This window comes from Anser cygnoides, chromosome 2 (genome assembly GCF_040182565.1).
Source record: "Anser cygnoides isolate HZ-2024a breed goose chromosome 2, Taihu_goose_T2T_genome, whole genome shotgun sequence".
In the NCBI taxonomy this organism is placed as follows: Eukaryota; Metazoa; Chordata; class Aves; order Anseriformes; family Anatidae; genus Anser; species Anser cygnoides.
The window spans coordinates 27566913-27584454 of NC_089874.1; the positions used below are offsets into that span (position 1 = coordinate 27566913).

The 17542-nt window shown below is 35.6% G+C and overlaps 1 protein-coding gene across 2 annotated transcripts in view; it reads right to left on the reverse strand.

The window, feature by feature from the left end:
- COL28A1 (collagen type XXVIII alpha 1 chain) overlaps window positions 1–15694 on the reverse strand; it is a 65000-nt gene extending 49306 nt beyond the window's left edge. The window contains exons 1-11 of one of the 2 annotated variants that reach the window (XM_048075422.2): window positions 15535–15693; window positions 14487–14643; window positions 13341–13900; window positions 11558–11578; window positions 10852–10908; window positions 9457–9510; window positions 8876–8917; window positions 8149–8175; window positions 7138–7182; window positions 4472–4516; window positions 3788–3841 (exon numbers count right to left, since the gene is read on the reverse strand). In XM_048075422.2, the coding sequence (XP_047931379.2) occupies window positions 3788–3841; window positions 4472–4516; window positions 7138–7182; window positions 8149–8175; window positions 8876–8917; window positions 9457–9510; window positions 10852–10908; window positions 11558–11578; window positions 13341–13900; window positions 14487–14619 (1038 nt within the window). In that variant the 5' untranslated portion in view covers window positions 14620–14643; window positions 15535–15693. Of the gene's footprint in view, window positions 1–3787; window positions 3842–4471; window positions 4517–7137; window positions 7183–8148; window positions 8176–8875; window positions 8918–9456; window positions 9511–10851; window positions 10909–11557; window positions 11579–13340; window positions 13901–14486; window positions 14644–15534 lie in introns of both variants that reach the window. The other variant, XM_048075423.2, reaches the window with a different exon arrangement.
- Window positions 15695–17542: the final 1848 nt, after the last annotated feature.

The window sequence follows — 17542 nt, forward strand, 5'->3', positions numbered from 1 at the left end:
GGCCAACCATGCTTTCATAGTGAGACAAAACACAATCAGTTCTTTACTCGTACAAGCTGCAGTTTGACAAGAGTCAAAAATGTCTTTACCACAGGTAAAAGTTATAAATCAAAGTTCTGCAATTTAATTAATTGGGTGTGGTAACTTCAAAAGAACTACAAAAGCTTTTTCTTTTTATTTTTCATTTTTTATTTTTCTGTATATGTTCTACAGCTGGATAGAGTATGTAGTACGCTTTGATGTAAGTTTTTGTTTCACGTTAGAATGCAGATAATATGTTGTGGTTGATGAAGCTGAAGTATGCCTTAAAGTGAATGACCTTCAGCAAAGTTGTAAGAAAATATAAAGCACAGCCGTGAATGGTATTCTTTCTTGGTATTTTAAGTTAGCGAGAGAGAGAGAAAAGATAATCTAGACGTTGGCATTAACAATATAATTGCTCTTTCGTAAATTTAACGTCTTCCTAGTGAAACATCACTGATAAACACCAGAAAGTCAGTACAAAAAAAAAAAAAAAAAAAAAAAAACAACAAACAAACAAAAAAACGGAACAGGGAACAGGCCCAAAATGACTGCTCTAGAAGACAAGAGATGCAGAGTGAAATTAGCCAGTTCCCAATTCCTAACTATTAATAAAATTTCCTGTTCCTCTCTAATGTTTTTCTTTTAAAATGATCATCTTTTATACTGAGTTGTAAGTTTCCTGTTATCATGTAAGTTCAACATTTGGTTAAATATAAATATATTTAGTCAGGGAAATAAATAATAATATGGCATAAGGAAAAGATGAGTTAACATGTATTATTATTTATATAGAAGCAGGGTTTAAATTTGTCATTTTAAATGTCTCAGCATCTTTATGGAAAAAGTTTATATAGTAATAAAACTATTTAGATTTATTTGAGATGCTATGACTTTGCAGAAACGCAAATAGAGAAAGCTTTTTAAAATTTTACTTAATAACAAAAGCTGGTTTTAGTTAATATCACTGAACTGTGTTCTATGCAGCATATAGGCTGTTCTACAAATTCATATATGACCTTGGAAAGAAGGCAAAAGTAAGGTGACACAGTTTAGTTTTGTAATAAAGAGGTTATTTCAGATAAGGGCTAATTGCAAAGTGCATCAGAAAGACTTTCAGAGATTAAAGATGTGGTTCAGCTTCATATGAACACCCCTAAACTTTGGTGTCTACATGGAAACAGGCTACAAGTGGAAAGCTGTTCAATGTAAGTTGTGGGACTTTGCAAACAATTCAACTGAGCACTGGCAATAAAATAAGGCAGCCTCATATTGTGCAAACAGCAAGAATTATACACTGACAGATTAGGCAGCATTTTAAGAGAGAATAAGAGAATGCAGATGGATAACAAAGGAAATAAGTAATGAAAAGTTCCTTCTAGTAATTTCTTGGATGATGTTTCTGGACTCTATGCTACATTGCTTCAGACATATCAAATTTAAGCAAATAAATTAAAGTTGCAAAACCAGCAACCTTCTCCTGCTGGTGTCTGCCAGAGCCAGCAGCACAGACGACACCATCCGCAACTGTGTCCGCCACCCAGCACTGCAAAGCAGAAGGGTTATGGCACAGCATTATGGTCAGGGGTGGACTGAACTGGCCAGATATTTGAGTGAACTGTAGACTTCACAAATGAGACCCAAAACATCTGTAGGCTGAGCTTGATCTGGAGTTTATATTTTTAGGAACTGAATCTCTCCTTTCAAACCTCAACATGGCCCACCAACAATGAATATAAATGTTCAGCAGTGGTGTTCTGCATTATGTCATATTGATACTAATGCCATGAAACTGCCTTCAGCTCTGCTAAACCAGGGTGAAGTCACTAGCTCGGCTCAATAAGCAGAAAGTATTAGCATGGAAAGGCCACGGGTACAAGGAAGTGCACTAAGAATAGCCTTACTTATTTTATACGAGATAGTTATAAATAACTGCTACTTTTCAGATATATTGTATTATGTGTCATGAAAACTAATTTTAAAAGAGCAATTGACTAATCTTTCTGTAAAGACAAAAGATATTGGAAAGATCGCTATGTGTCTGAACCAAAAAAGGCCTTGACCTTTACCAGCTGAATGGGTGTTTATTAAGCTATGAAGAACTACTGATTATCTGTAGTGATCATTGAAAAATTTTTCACTCATCTCAAATAAGCTCCAAAATGCCAAAGGTTGGCTTTGGCACTAGGTAGGGTCAAGAGATAACCTCTAAACATACCTATGTTTCCTCTATATTCTTTAGCTTTAAGTATAATTACATAAGTGCAATTAAACTCATCTGAGAGTGTTTTTATTATCATAGATGTCTGAGCCTGAAAAACCTCGGCTAGAGATCTTAGTCAGCAAGTTGCTGAGTTGGAAGCTGAAAAACAAGGAAACTTTCATACTGAAAGTCTGCAGCAAAAATGAAGAGGCCATAAATATTGCACCCAGGTAGAAGAATTATAGAAAGCCAGCTACAGGTATTTTACAGATAGGTAAGTGTATAAAAAGACTGACAGAACAACAAATAACATATTACAAATATGGTTTAGTGTACAACAAAAGTATCTACAGCACTATCTTGGACTCATCAGTGTGAAATGACAGATAAAAAAAATTACTGCCATTTGCCGCACTGAAATTAAAGAGAGGCATGACTTTTCCACCACATTCATGAATAGCTTCTTTCAGACCCTTTATACTCTTTCTTTCCTCACTTCTGAAATATTCTGTAGCAATTTTCCTAATCAAGCATTTTGTGAAAAGATGAAGACCCAAGAAGTATGAAAAAGCACTTGTCAGGAAGAGGAAAATCATGGTGGATGCCAGTATTTCAACCTTTTTACCATAAATATTTCCCACATCTAAGTTTATTTCTGTGAATCTTCAAATTAACTTGTTGCCTAAGAAACAAAACATGAATGTATAAATGTTGCATCCTTGGCAAATTGTTCTATGTGAATTCAGTTGCCTTGTAAAACTTATATATGGCATTCTACTATTCATGCAGTGGTAAAATGTCCTTGTCATTACACCCCATATTTTCAAACTGATACATAAAAGATCTTTCTGTACCGAACAATGATGTTAATAACTGTCCTGTGGGCAAGATAACTGTATTCACATAAAGCAGTTTGCCAAAGGTTTGAAAGTCAGAAGGCTGCCTAAATTAACCGGATACCTTACCCATTTTTTTTTGCCCGACAAGCTGTAGTCATTATCTCCACATGATCTATTTTCAATATAACTAAGGCATTAATCGTCACCAATTCTTACACCCTTATCAATTTTAAAGTTGTCCTGAGCTTTTACAGTATATAAGCAATATAAAAGATGACTTTAAAAACTCAATCTCAATATTTTATAACCTCCATCTAAAATCACTTACAGTGTTTAAGCACAAGGCGTTTTACTCAAAGATATTCTAGAGAAAACTTCCCAAGTGATGGCAGAAACAAAGACATATTCAGATGGTTTAAGTTCCAAATTCAGTTGCCGTGGCTCTAGGTCCCTAGTAGCACCCAACTGTGGCCCTACAAAATGCTCTCCCAAGCTCTGATGGCTGGGCTCAAGGACCCAGGTGGAGCTGTATGTCCCAATGAGACAAAGCCTACATACCACAATGACACTACTGTGCACCGTGCAGGTGATCTACGTAATTTTTGTGCAAGGGACACCACTAAAAAAACCTACTGAGGAAAAAAGTGCAGTATAAAGATTCCATGTGGATTTTCTGCATCCTCTCTCCTTATATAACACCTACACATACACAACTACATCTTACCTTGCTGCCTTGAATGCCCTTCAGGCCTGGCTCACCTGGAGGTCCACTGACACCCTACACAAAAGTCAAAGTAGAGAATGAGTTTTCTTTGAAGATGCACGTAATGTTTCTCTTGAATTTGGCCTGAACAGGATACAGTAAAATATAGCACAATGCTAAGCTCTGCTTCATATTCTGTAAAGTGTCCAGCATGCTGGAACTCTATTATTAATGTTCATTAACCAATGCTGGCAGAAAAGATACTCCATACGAATTGCATCATTTTTCTTACTCTTTTCCCAGTTTTTTAATTAATCATGTCAGATTTCAGTCTCTCCAACAAAATTCTGTCTCTCTGGCTGCCTTGTATTTCAGGAAGACCATGTTCAGGTTTCCAAGAAACATATAAGATGGATTTAACAAGTTAGGGTATGACTGGGCATGATTTTACACTAAGGGCAAGAGGAGAGCTCTACAGTTGGAAAGCCCAAATGCACCACTCACCTCTGAGAAGTTTTAAGTAGCAGGAGTCAAAAATTTTTCTTTGAAATTTATCTTTAAAAGACAAAATTTGCCAGACTCTGCCATCTTGGTGCCTCAGGCACCAAACATACTGCTCTCCACAGAATTGTCAGGTTGTATGTAGAACAAACTTACAGAAAATAATGTTTTTTCTTTCTATTTCTTACCTTTTAGTTCCCTTACCTGAGGTCCCCGAGGTCCCCTTGGGCCAAAAGGACCTTCCAATCCCTAAGAAAAAATAAGATTCAATTATCATATCAAAAACAAGTTGCAATTACCTGCTACAAAGTATTGAAAACTGCAGTGCACATGTAGTGACCCATCTTTCTCTCTCTGTTCAAGCATTTTCTAAGGAGTCTGTTTTCTCTCCACGATACTGCTGCTCTCCTTCTATATTCTGTATTGTTGGTTACATTCCATTTTCAATAATTGGCTAAAATACTTACAGAACAAATATTGTATGGATGGCTACTTAACGTCTTAGCTATTTGGTTAACTGGTTGTTCTTTGCCACAGGTCTTGAAATTATATTTCTACCTGTATATTAGATACAGAATTCTTATTAAAAAATAAATAAAAATTATAGTGCTTATACCAGAGGAACTTCAGCTAATTTTGTCTCAGTAACCTAAACTATAGCAAGGTAGAATCACACTAATAGTTTGCAAAAATCATTTAAAAATGCCATATTTAATTACTCCATCAGCTGTTATTTCTCCATTTAAAGAGCTGTTACCAGCTACTGCTACTGCAGATAGCTCACAAACCTTTTTGCTGCACTATTTTTCTTCAGTCACCAGAATGCTTTTTCTATGGGATTTCTCTTCCAGTTGACTCAATACTCAGATATAACTTTTCTAATGAAAGAATAGTTCTCAGCAGATGGGGTACCTGTCTTTTCTTTCGTTTAATTACTGATATCTCTGAGTACAGAGGCATCAGCAGGCTGTTGCATTTTTCATAGCACATGGCACATTTTGAACCTCTAATAGCCCTAGCAAATTTATCAGTGACATCTATGCAACCAAACTCCCTCTACTATCTTCATGTACAGATTCAGAAGTTCTAAAAATTCTGTACTCCCAGGCATTAGCTCCCAGGCTGAGTGCCAGCTGTCATAGAGCGGACAACCCCATGCAGTTCTAGCTCATTTTACAAAAACCACACAAGCAATAGATGGCACGAAAAACAATATTTTGGTGTCATGATACTTTTGGTAGAATAAAAACATATGATTGGAGGCAGTTTTTATTTCAAAGCTGAACACAAACTTTCTGAATTTCAAGCTTTATCAGCTTTTAAAGAAACTGAGACTGATGGCATCAAAGCCTCTGCCAGAGTCAGTTTGATTAGTGGGATGGGAAAGCTGGTGGTGGGGGAATGGAACATCTTCAAATCAGACAGTGCTGCCAATTGTGCTTTAATACCCATCTCTGCAGTTTAAAGATCCAGCTTAGGATATTGAAGCTATTCTTCATACATTTGGGCCCATCTGCTCTGTTTCTGATGATTTTGCCTGGCACAAATTTCTTTCATAAAAAGGAAAAAAAAAAAAAAAAAGAATCATTATGTTCTATCTTCTGCATTTTGTAATGTGAAGCTGGGAATTCTGGAAGTGACGATAATTCTCATTTGCTCGCTGAATTCTTGAAGTCCATAATCCATTTTAACATCTGATCCTCTACAGATGTCAAACTTTTTTTTTTTTTTTTTTAATCACTGTCCTCAACAGAAATGAAACAAGCAAATTTCCAGCAGCCCTGGCATATGGTTTCTACATCCAGATTTTTGGCTGATTAGATTATGTTCTTTGCCAGTTTCTGAACAGCTTCCTTTTATCTTAGTACGCATTTCACATAACCCCATGCTATTTCTCACATATTGCCTGGATAAAGAAGTTAAGAAATTATGGTATTTTTTATTCTTGTAAGAAGGCAATTCTTTCACATTCTTAATAGATGTTTCAGCCTTTTCTGACTCACTTGCTGACATTTTGTACCCCAGTATCTCACAACATACACAAGATCTTTCAATTTTTATTAGTACAATTTATTATTTTCTTTGCAACAAATACTGCTGCTTTAGATATTTCCTAAAGCCTATCTGAAATTCGTCATCAAATAGCAGGTGCCAGAAATAGTGAGCTTTTCAAGTTGGTCTTTGATAATGGCAATCATAACGTGGATGCTAAAACTGAATAAATGTTTTGACAGAACAATCAATTCTTAGCTAGTTGGTAGTACCTAACGCTAAACATAAATCAGTGATTTGTAGAACTTGCACAAGCCTCTTTACATGAACTCAACATACGTGATTATCCCTATCAGGACTTCACTATCCTTCCATCTTTTCATTGTAAAATCCATGTAAAATCCACATTCACCTGAATGAATTTTGCACTTCAAGTTAAAAGAAGAGAAACAGATAAAAGTGTAAATACATATCTGCACAGAAGGTCTGACAGACTTCTCCTTAAAGTTGTTCAGGTTGTATAAGAATCTGTTTCCACTGTAATGTAACTACACGCTTGAATTAAAATTTACATTTTAAGGAAAAAAATCTGGTTAACTCTGTAACACCCTCACAGTCCTTTGTAAACAGAGCTTGGTGTTAGTTAGGACAGCCTTCGTTTTAGGTATATGACTACATTTCTTTTGCAAAATGGAAAAAAAATATGGTAAACTGGAGGTTCAGTTTCTATGAACAGGATTTTTAGCGTGAATATACCTCTACTACCAGGGAATGTTCAATTTTTACAGTAATCTTTATGAGCTATGTTTATGAGTATGTCACATGATTTTCTAATATCTCCATCAGCATGCAATAGTTTAAATAAAAATTGTACTTACTCTTTCGCCTTTTATTCCTGGGGATCCACATTCCCCTCTTTCACCCTTAATAAGAAATTAATAGGTTAGCAACTAAACAAGACTTCTTGATTACATCAGGGGAATTAAAGACTGTGCAAGCAGTTCAGTAGCAAAAGAGGTTTAGTAGATTTTGAGGACCTGAGAGTTGCATCCTTAGATGCCACTGTGGAAGATATGGTGTGCTGTACTTATGATGCATGCTTTTGCTCCCTGAAAATACCTACAAAATTTCCAACCTACATAGCAAAAGGGTAATGTATTAAAATCTAATACGCTTTTCTGTATTTTTCCACCTTGCTGTGCTGTCTCCAGAGAGCCTGTCTCTCTATATATTTTAATTTCATTACTGTGATGTTCAAGATTTTCCTGAGTAACAATTACGAGATTGTATGAATGGAATGAAGAAATAGAATTACTTGTCAAAATGGTATTATCTCCATTTCTCTAATGGCCATGATGGTTAAGACTGCTATGATAATTTTGGCTTTGGCATTAGACAAGTCACTGAACTATATAATTTTTTAGCTCCTTGGAGAGCCTATCTTGATATTTGGTTTGGCCAAGCATTAGCTCTTTAGAGAGACAGTTAGCTTCCTTGTGGTAAGTTTTTTAAAATCTCCCAAGTGACACATCTTTTTTATTTGTAATGTACAATTTCACATTCTTTCTATTTAATTTGTTCTTTGATCCTCATCTTTCTTATTCTTCTGAGCAGCTTTATTTCTGGTCTTTTGACATTTTTCATTTTATATTTAGATTGTATTTTTAACCTTTTACTTTTTATTTATTCATTTATGTATTTATTTTAATTCCAACAAGCCACTATGCAAATTTAGGTAAATTACGTAAATTATGACTTTACTTCCAGGAATTGCACTGGGAGCTCTCATGACAAAAAGACGAGACTAGCTCTTGTTTCCATTTTTTCACATACACTGTCAACAAGTGACAATCCATTCTTACACTACTTCCATTCTGTAAAAATCTTACCTTTTCACCCTTATAGCCAGGAGCTCCCTGTTTGAAAAAATGAAAAAAAGGGGTGGGGGGGGGGAATCATAAAAGAGAATGCACAGGCGTAACACACTGTTAATTTACATAGGAAAAAACAGTAAAGAATTATGTTTAAGAAGTTTAACTATTCATGAAAATAAAATATCTCTCTGGAATACCTCATTTAACTTGTAATTATCTGAAAATTCAGAAATGTGTACTTTTTCCTCATAACACTGGACATAAATGTGCCAGATTAGCAGTCTTATTAGATATACACTACCATTTTAAAAGGATTTTTAAACTGAACTGATCTTTTTTATGGAGCAGTGTTAATCTTTCTACTGTGAATCAACAAGAATTCAAGCTTAGAAATATTAGATATCAGAAGCCAGAACTACCTAGATGCTGTTAGTGATGACATCTTCAGTTTCTTCAGGAAAATTATAATGCAAGTCAGTGCAAAATCACCTAGCACCAGAAGTTCCTTTTGTCTGTAGCATCGTAACTCTACAATTAAGCACGTGGTTAGACTAAAGCAATTTTTAATGTGTTTTCCTCAGTATAGATGCTTCTCTAAACTAGAACTTAGTTTAGGTGTTCTAAATAATTCTGTAAAGTGGATGTGTGAAAAATTGAAAGAAAAAAAAAGTTTGTTTTCAATTCAGTGGAGTTAAACTGTTGTATCCTGTGATGTCACTGTGATAACTGTGATGTCACATACCTCTTCACCTTTTTCTCCATGATCTCCTTTTTGAGCATCACCCTATTGGAAGCAAAGGAATATAATTGAAATATATAGGGCTTTTTTATTTATTACTATCACACTAAAACCTAGAACACTGTTTAAGGATCAGAAAATGCTTTTCCTACTTAGGAACATACCACTTCCTCCCACAGTCAAGAACACACAGTTCCCAAACATTAACACAGTCAACTACTGTCAGTAGATGACAGAAATCTCAGTCACCAGAGCAAGCTGCTCCATACAAGGGATTTGTGTACTGTCAGAAAGCTCTGTGGAGCTTAATGAGCCTTCAGACAGATGCAGAGATCTCTGCTAATAGAGAAATACTTGAATGATAGGCATTGTTAACTTGGTAGTAGTTTAGTTTCAAATTTTTCTTTCTGCCTCCTGAAGCAGCTAACTAAAAATCTCTCACAGCAAAAGTCAATCTTTTAAATCACATTTTACCGTACCTCTTCTTTGCTATTTTCACCTGTATGGTTTGTACAAAACTGGATAGAAATTTGCTTTGTTGCTTTTTGTTTAATTCTGTGTTTGTTTGTTTAAACTCTCTTTACCTTGTTTCCTTTTGGTCCAGGCTCACCTTTTTCCCCCCTGTTTCCAGCACTGCCCTGAAACAAAGCAGGAAAATGTTATTATGATTGTATGGAAAGAATTCCCAGTTCCTCTAAGACTGCAGCTTTGGGGCAGGCCAAAATTATTCTTGAATAAGTTAAGGTATAAATCCACACTGACTGAGGTATGGCACATGTAGCGCTATTTTCACTTAGCTAAAAAATTATAAGGTAACTGTGATTTATTTATTTATTTATTTGTCAATGTTCAATGATAAATACATTTTCTACCTTCAACTTTAGCAAAACAGAACATTTCAAAGTCTAAACAGCAAGGTGTCACAGAAAACATGATACAGTTTCTCCTCCCTATTTTTACAGGTGTACCCATCACTATCTGTTCCCCTCTACTTCAAAAAAGCTGTGCATAGAATATCTTAGTGTCGATATTCAGCAGCTCTAAAATAAAAAATTACTAGACACCCTTAGATCTGTTTGGAGGATCATGAAGTTGTGGAATAGAAGGCTCAGTGTATACATATACATATATATAAACTAATTTATATGTACATATGTATATATATGTATAAAAATTGTATATTAAATTAGGTTACATCTAATCACTTTGCATAAAATACCTAAAAATTTCTGGATCTTAAATTATCAACTGGAAGAAGGGGTTTTAGTTCCAGGTGGACATTATCCAGAGGCAAGAGACTGGATGATAGGCCCTGCTGTCATAACCTGCTACGGATGTTTGGTCAGTTGCTTGGGGTCCAGGGAGAAAGGTAAAACCATTTATATGTACCTTGGCTGTCTCTGGGGAAGCTATTAAAGATACAAAAGGGATCAGAGAGGTCATACGCTCTGAACTCTCATTTCTCTGTTCTTTACCAGAGTCAAGAAACAGTTATGTGCTAACGTGGTACAAGAGACAAGCGAGTGTCAGAGGCAGAGTTTTAGACTTTTCTTCACATATGCCATCACTCTCAATCTTTTGAACCTCTATACCTACACAAATAGAAACTGCTGGTGGAAACAACCCTTTGTCTAACAGACCTTTTCTTCCTTGTATCAAGTTTCAAAAATAACTTCTTGATTCGGGATTCAAAATCACGCATAGAATGTTTACCCAGTAATATAAATGTGTTTCCAAGGCAGTATGTGATTATAGATAGATAGATATATCTATTTATTTATTTATTTTAGCTCTTAAAATGTCAGTGGTCTTTCAGGAGATTTCAGTGATATGCTATGATACATTACTTTTGCTTACCCTATATGCACAGCTAATGTCCTGCTTTTATAGACATAGTAACCCATTATAGTATTTTGAATCATTGATCTCAATGATTAAAACATAAATTTCCAAGGTTTTTCAAGTGAATGCATACTTACAGGATCACCTTTGTCTCCTTTTATTCCCTTTTCACACACACAGTTCTTCTGCATACACTAAAAGGTTGATAGAAACATTAAGTAGAACATTTCCAAATGTATTATTTCAAATTTTGTAAGCAAAAAATCTGCTTTTGCCTAGCGACATGGTACAGAACATAAAAATAAATAATATGCTAATAACTATCTCCTTTATAATCAACATTACACTTCTGTATAGCTCCACCAAAATCAGCTGTTTCAATCCCAAACTTTATTTATTACACAAACAAATAAATCAATTACTATTGTAACTACAAATATTTAAGGTTGCGTATACCTAGTTTATAATGGTGTGAAATCTTATGCAATTTCTGGACAATTTTGACATTGCTATTTTTTTCTAATGTGACAACTAATGAACTTTCATGTGTTATACCAGTCTTACTCCACTTCGTTAGGAAGGGTTCTTTATGCCTTTAGGCCTTACTACTGACATTACCCAATAACAAACAGAAGCTGTAGATTTATCAGGAACAGGGGGGCAGAAATGGATAAAAATGTGAACAAAAGCAACCATGGTAGGAAACTCTACTCAGGAAAGGAAGGGTGGTTAATCTTACAGCACTGATGCATCACAGGAGAAGCAGAGATCAAGAGAAAAAGATATGCTCTGGTATTAATAAGAGTAATCAAGAGTAATAAGAGTAAAACTCAAAAAAACTACCTGCTTCTGAAGTAAGGCTTCCTGGAAAGAAAGAAAAAAAATATATATATATTATTTCCATATAGATTTCATTTAGCAGTGTAGTAATTTAACCATTTTTCCTCTCTAGTTTACAGAATTTGCAAGGTGAATGGTAAAGAAGGTGAACACCTTCAAGCATCATCCCTTTCTTACATGGTTAATTACCAGTCTATGCAACCGGTCATACAAGAAAGGATTCTCTGGTATGAGGAGGGAGTTGCTCCATCTGACCCACAATGACCAGAAAGCAAATGGACAGCTAAATAGACAATATTAAGAATCAAAGCTAAGAATGGGAATATGAAAAGACTAATGAGCAATGGAAGCTCTTACAAGGATAATAAGTATGGGAAGGACTCAATGTTTTTATCAGTGTTATGCATGACATCAATAAGCTTTTAAAGTCTTAACGTGCTCACAGACACGCTCCATGTGCTGGGAAATACCCTACCCTTCAATGGTTATGACAGCAGCTGTGCTATTATTGTCCAAGCACACAACTCCTTGGAGAACATCTGGAAGGAGGAAGCTCCCTCAGTCCTGACTATTAATGTGACAGAGACATACACCACAAAAACATTCCTCCCCAGAGCACCATTCCCTGAGATCTCTGGAAAGAGTTTTCATTCTCTAAATGTATAACTTCACAGGTATACACACTTCACAGGTATACACGTGTAACAACATGAAATATTTTAGAAATGCCTTTTGCTGCCTATATCTGTGAGATCTCTAGCCATGTGCACAACCTAGTCATTTGTTTTCAAACATACCAGCTAGCAAGTTTCCATTTCTGATTTTAAATTTTCCAAATCAGTTTTACCACCCTCAAGAGAATAATAAAAAAATGACATAAATTCTGTATTGACTATTCCCTTAATTGAATTCCCTAGTGAATTTTCTAAAAATTATTTTCCTCCAATTTATCTTAATTTATTATGTGCAAAGTCTTCTCTTACTCGAAAGTACTTTCTAGCATTTTAAAAAACAAGGGGTTCCTAGGCCACCCTAACACTTTGCACATTAGTGCTTAAAAGCCAGAAAGATCATGTCCAGCTGATATCTATCTTACTGCAACACTTTTGTTTCTCCTAAACTAAGAAATTAATTAAGCAGTATTTCTTACATTTTCTTATGTGTGTCTTATGTTGCGATAGAAGGGCAGAGAGCTAGGTGCCCTTAAATAAATAGAGTGGTAGATTTAGAGTATTTTGGAAACCTGATCCCACTGAAGTCAATAACAAAAAATTCCTGTTGCTTCAGCAGACTTTCCTGAACTGCAGTGGTGAAGGCACCAGCTTTTGACATATTCCAGTGACTTCAGTAGACATACTTCAATATAATCTGTAAAGAGAAGTCGGCTCACATCTCTTCAGGATCAGGATCATACTGCTTTTGTTTGTTACCTCTTATATCTGCCATGAAATTTGAAAGTTGATCACTCTGAGTCCAGAATGAATAGTTCTATCACTACTCTGAGTAGTAGAGTTACAAGCCTTGACTATGGTCAAACTAAATTGTCAATCTTAAGTTGGTTCTCAAGCCAATAGTTACTGACCTTCTCTGCTACCAACCATGGAGCCCATCTCATGCAGACATCCCGCACAATGTTTAAAATCTTCCTGAAATCCCAAGCCTGAGGTCAGCTCCAGACCCCGTTTGACCTGCAAGTCTCTGCACTGAGTTCAGGACTTATCTATCAAAGTTAAATGAAATCTGCCATGGATAGATGGGGAACAAGATTACAATCAGCATTACTTACCAGCTCTGATGCTACATCATCTATCAAGTTATTATCATCCAGGCATAAGACTTGTTTAGAAGATGAATCACCAGATATCATACGCAATTTTTCTTCTTGAACGTTTTTCTTAGAAAGGCCAATGGTGAAAAAATATATTCCAAGACTCCTAGCTGCTGCAGCTATACCCTGGATATTAGGGCTGTTTGGATGATCCACACCATCAGTCATCAAAAAAGCCACTTTTGCACTTCTTTTACGACCTTCAGTTTTAAGCAGCTGAGTGGCATTGGAAATTGCATAATAGGAGTAGGTTCCATGGCCAATGAAGCCCAGAGCCTTGATTTTCTCTTTAAAATTCTGCACATTTTTCCATGCTGTAAAGGGAAGATCAATGCTGACTGTGCTGCTGAACTGCATACCTGCTAGTCTGATATTGTACTTCTGAGATTTAACTGGTTTCATCTGGAAAATGTTGTCAGTTAAGTTTTGAATAAAATTCTTCTGTAAATTAAACAACTGATTTTTGGCACTTTCTGAACTGTCCAAGATAAAGACTATATCAATTAGACACATATCACCTGTAATGAAACAAGAAAGTTTTATGAGTGATGGGCACACCTGCATGACAGATTTCAGATAATTCTCTGCAACAAACCCAGTCCTAAAGCCATTTCCCAAATAATTCCTGTCTTTCCAGTAAAAATTCCAAGAAGAAATTTCATTGTAAATGCCAAGAAAGTCTACTGAAGTCAAGTAATTTGATTTAATCTAATTTAATTCATACGAGTATTATTAAAGATGTCTATAGACTAAGACTTTCATAGCAGTATTATTAAAGGTCTATAGACAAAGACTTTCAGATTAGGGTCTTAATGGGGTTGTGTCAGCATTTTAATTGAATTTGTATAATTTTTCCACATGCAATTTCAAATAGGCTACTTATTACTTATCTTAAAAGAGGTATGAGGGTCAATGAAAATCATAGGTCCAAGTGGAGTGCCTGAACAAGTAAATGTGGGATACACCACTGTTTTGAAGCCCAATAATCAGAATAAATCATATTTTATAAATGCATGCATAAGTTTTCAGTTACTAGTTAATTATCCTGAAATATGAGGAGGCATGCAACATGGTCAGTCAGAAAATTTAAGAAAACTGTTTTACCCTCATCGTTTTGCACAAGAGAATTAGATTTTTTTCCTTTCTTTCTGTTTTGCCCATATACTATCTGGTATGTTGTCATAGCCAGAAGTAAAAAGCAAAAGAAAGAATGTTTGTTCCACATAGTGACTTTCATCCCAAATTAGATGACTTTTCCTTCCTGTTATAAGAAAAAAAATAAATATCTATGAATAATTCATTAATAGATAAAAATAAGTAAATACACATACTTTACAGACAGAATACAGATTTGTGGGAAGCACAATTCTAGAGGCAACATCTAAAAAACTATTATAAAACGTCACGAGGAATGTGATTTAAGCCAAGCAGCCAGTGCAATCCCAGCTGTAGCTCACATGTATATTATAGCCTGTTTTACTGGAGAATAAATACAGGTACAACACAGTGCTCCCTTTTCTTTCTAAAAAATGTCAGTGCTACCTTTACACCTCAGAAAGAAACATCTCAGAAAGAAAGGTAAAAGAAATTTTTATTAACTTATACTGCTTTTAACATATTTTGCTATTAAACTAATTATATGAAAATAGCAGAAATATTATAGAAAACATTGAATATAGTTTGTCTCTAGAAATCCTTAACTGTTAGGAATAAACAGATCTGGGTGTTTTGGAATGAGATAAATTACCCAGGGCTGGAACATCAGTATGAACAATTTCTTATAAAAAACAATAGCTTAGTAGTGAAATTCAGTACATGAATGTATCCTTAATATACAAGGCTGTAGTAGAATGTGTGCAGTATTGCCTGTAAAGACAGTATGCTATTATAATGACAATATACACTAATAAAATCAATACTAGAATCTTTAAGTCAGTGATTCAACATATTTCTAGAGAAAATTGATATCTATTGAAATAAAAAATGCCTTTAATTCACAGTAATTAATTCTAGAAATCATTAATAACAAATACGTTACATTTAAAAGTCTTTCCTAAATACTATCTCCAACTCCATCAAGCAGTTACATATACAGAATCCATCCGTGTAATGCTCTAAAAATATGAAAAGAATAACTTTATAAGTCTCTTACCTTCAAAGTCATTCAAAGAGCAAACTGTGGACTGAATAAGCTGTCAGTGTAGAAAATATGTCCAGCAGGTCATACTGGAAAGTATATATTTTTTAAGAAAATACAGGAATCTGTACATAGTCTATCCACTTGTAAATGGCTCTACCTTGCATCTAGATCCTTTATGGTCCATTATTCCTGTTTAGTTGGCCAATGTTTAAATGAGAACAGTCAGGCACTTAGCCAGTGCTGAGTATTTTGTTAAAGGCACAGTGTCAGTCTAGGAGCACAAGTGTTCTCCCACGTTACAAAACCGAACTTTTACATTAAAATACTTGCTTCTAAACAATTTGCATCATTATCTATCACTTTGTCAGCAACATCTCTTCAGCTTCTCTACATTAATGTCACAGTACTGGCTAGATCAGAGATGTGACATTAGTATATTATCGCTTACAGAATTTGGTTTGCAAACTTGCCAGGAGCATGAGCACGTCTCAAAGGTGGTAATTGCATTAGCAATTACAATAATAAAAGACAATAAAAAAAAAATCTTCCTGAGCTGTTTTCCTCAGAATTTTCTAAACCCTCTTAAAGGATCAGATGCAGGCAGGACATCCAAAAATAAGCTGTCATTTCGGTAATATGGGAAGGGAGCAGAAGTACTGCAAGAGAGGACTCAAAGAATAGCCAGGTTCATTGCAATAAAGAGAAATACTGAGAAATCCTCATTTTTGATTTTTTGGTACAGTTACAGACCCTAATATCAGTGTATTTGAATGTCTTATAGGCTAGTGTTTCTCCTAAATCTTCAACAGTTATTGCAATGTTTGATCTCTCTGACCGCAGACACTGAACCAGGTTGTGTTTGACAAGCTATTGCTTTTTTAAAATGGTGTAGATGAACACATTTTCCTATTTCTTTTCAGTTCTCTTGTAGAAAACTGTATGAAAGCATGTTTGTTTTGCTTAAAAAACAGTAATGCAATATGCTAACCAGGATCTTCTAAGTAACCATAGTCCATTTCCTGCTGATCTTATTAAAATTTCAATGAAGGATCTATTGGGAAAGAACAGAGGGGTGGGGATCACTGACCAGTGAGCACAAAAAGGTCTCTGCCTTCATTCAGGCTAGTAGAAGCACTCTTTAGGAAGGGCCTGAAGATGATCAAGGGGCCGGAACACCTCTCCTGCAAAGAAAGGCTGAGAGAGCTGGGGGTGCTCAGCCTAAAGAGAAGGCTCTGGGGTGACCTCATTGCGGATTTTAAGTACTTAAAGGGGACTCATAAAAAAGATGGAGAGCAACTCTTTGCTCAGTCAGATAACGACAGGATGGGGTGGAATGGTTTTAAACTAAAAGAGGAGAGATTTAGATTAGAGGTTAGGAGGAAATTCTTCACTCAGAGGGTGGTGAGGCACTGGCACAGGGTGCCCAGAAAGCTGTGGATGCCCCATCCCTGGAGGTGTTCAAGGCTGGATGGGGCCTTGGCCAACCTGATCTAGTGGGTGGCCACCCCTATGGCAAGGGGGTTGGAAGTAGATGATCTTTAAGTTCCCTTCCAACTCAAGCCATTCTATGATTTTGTGATTCATTTAGCACGGGAGCAAGGTCTCCTCTGTTGTTACAGCCAACATTTTCTGTATCACCTACTTTCTGCTCCTCCATGGGTAGGTCCCTTCTTTTGAAAGATACTCAGCAGGAATTCACAATTTGGCAATAATTGCCGGCACCTCTCAGCTGTGTTGCTACAGAGTGATGCCAGCTCCGCTGTCTCACAAGCCAGTATCTTTCACTGCTGAGCCAAATTAATGACTGTTTGTTGTGCAATGTGTAACTTTTTCCAAACTTGCAAATCATTTATGAATGTTCTTCACATTCTGTTCCTGAGGAAAAACAGGAATAGGGCTAGGGGGTTTCCTTTTCCTTCTGAGTGTATATTGTAAATCTTAATTAACAATAAGGTAGAAGAAATTGTTATCATTGAGTGCTGTTTTTGTCTCCATTTTATTCATTTCTGAAAAAGAAAAA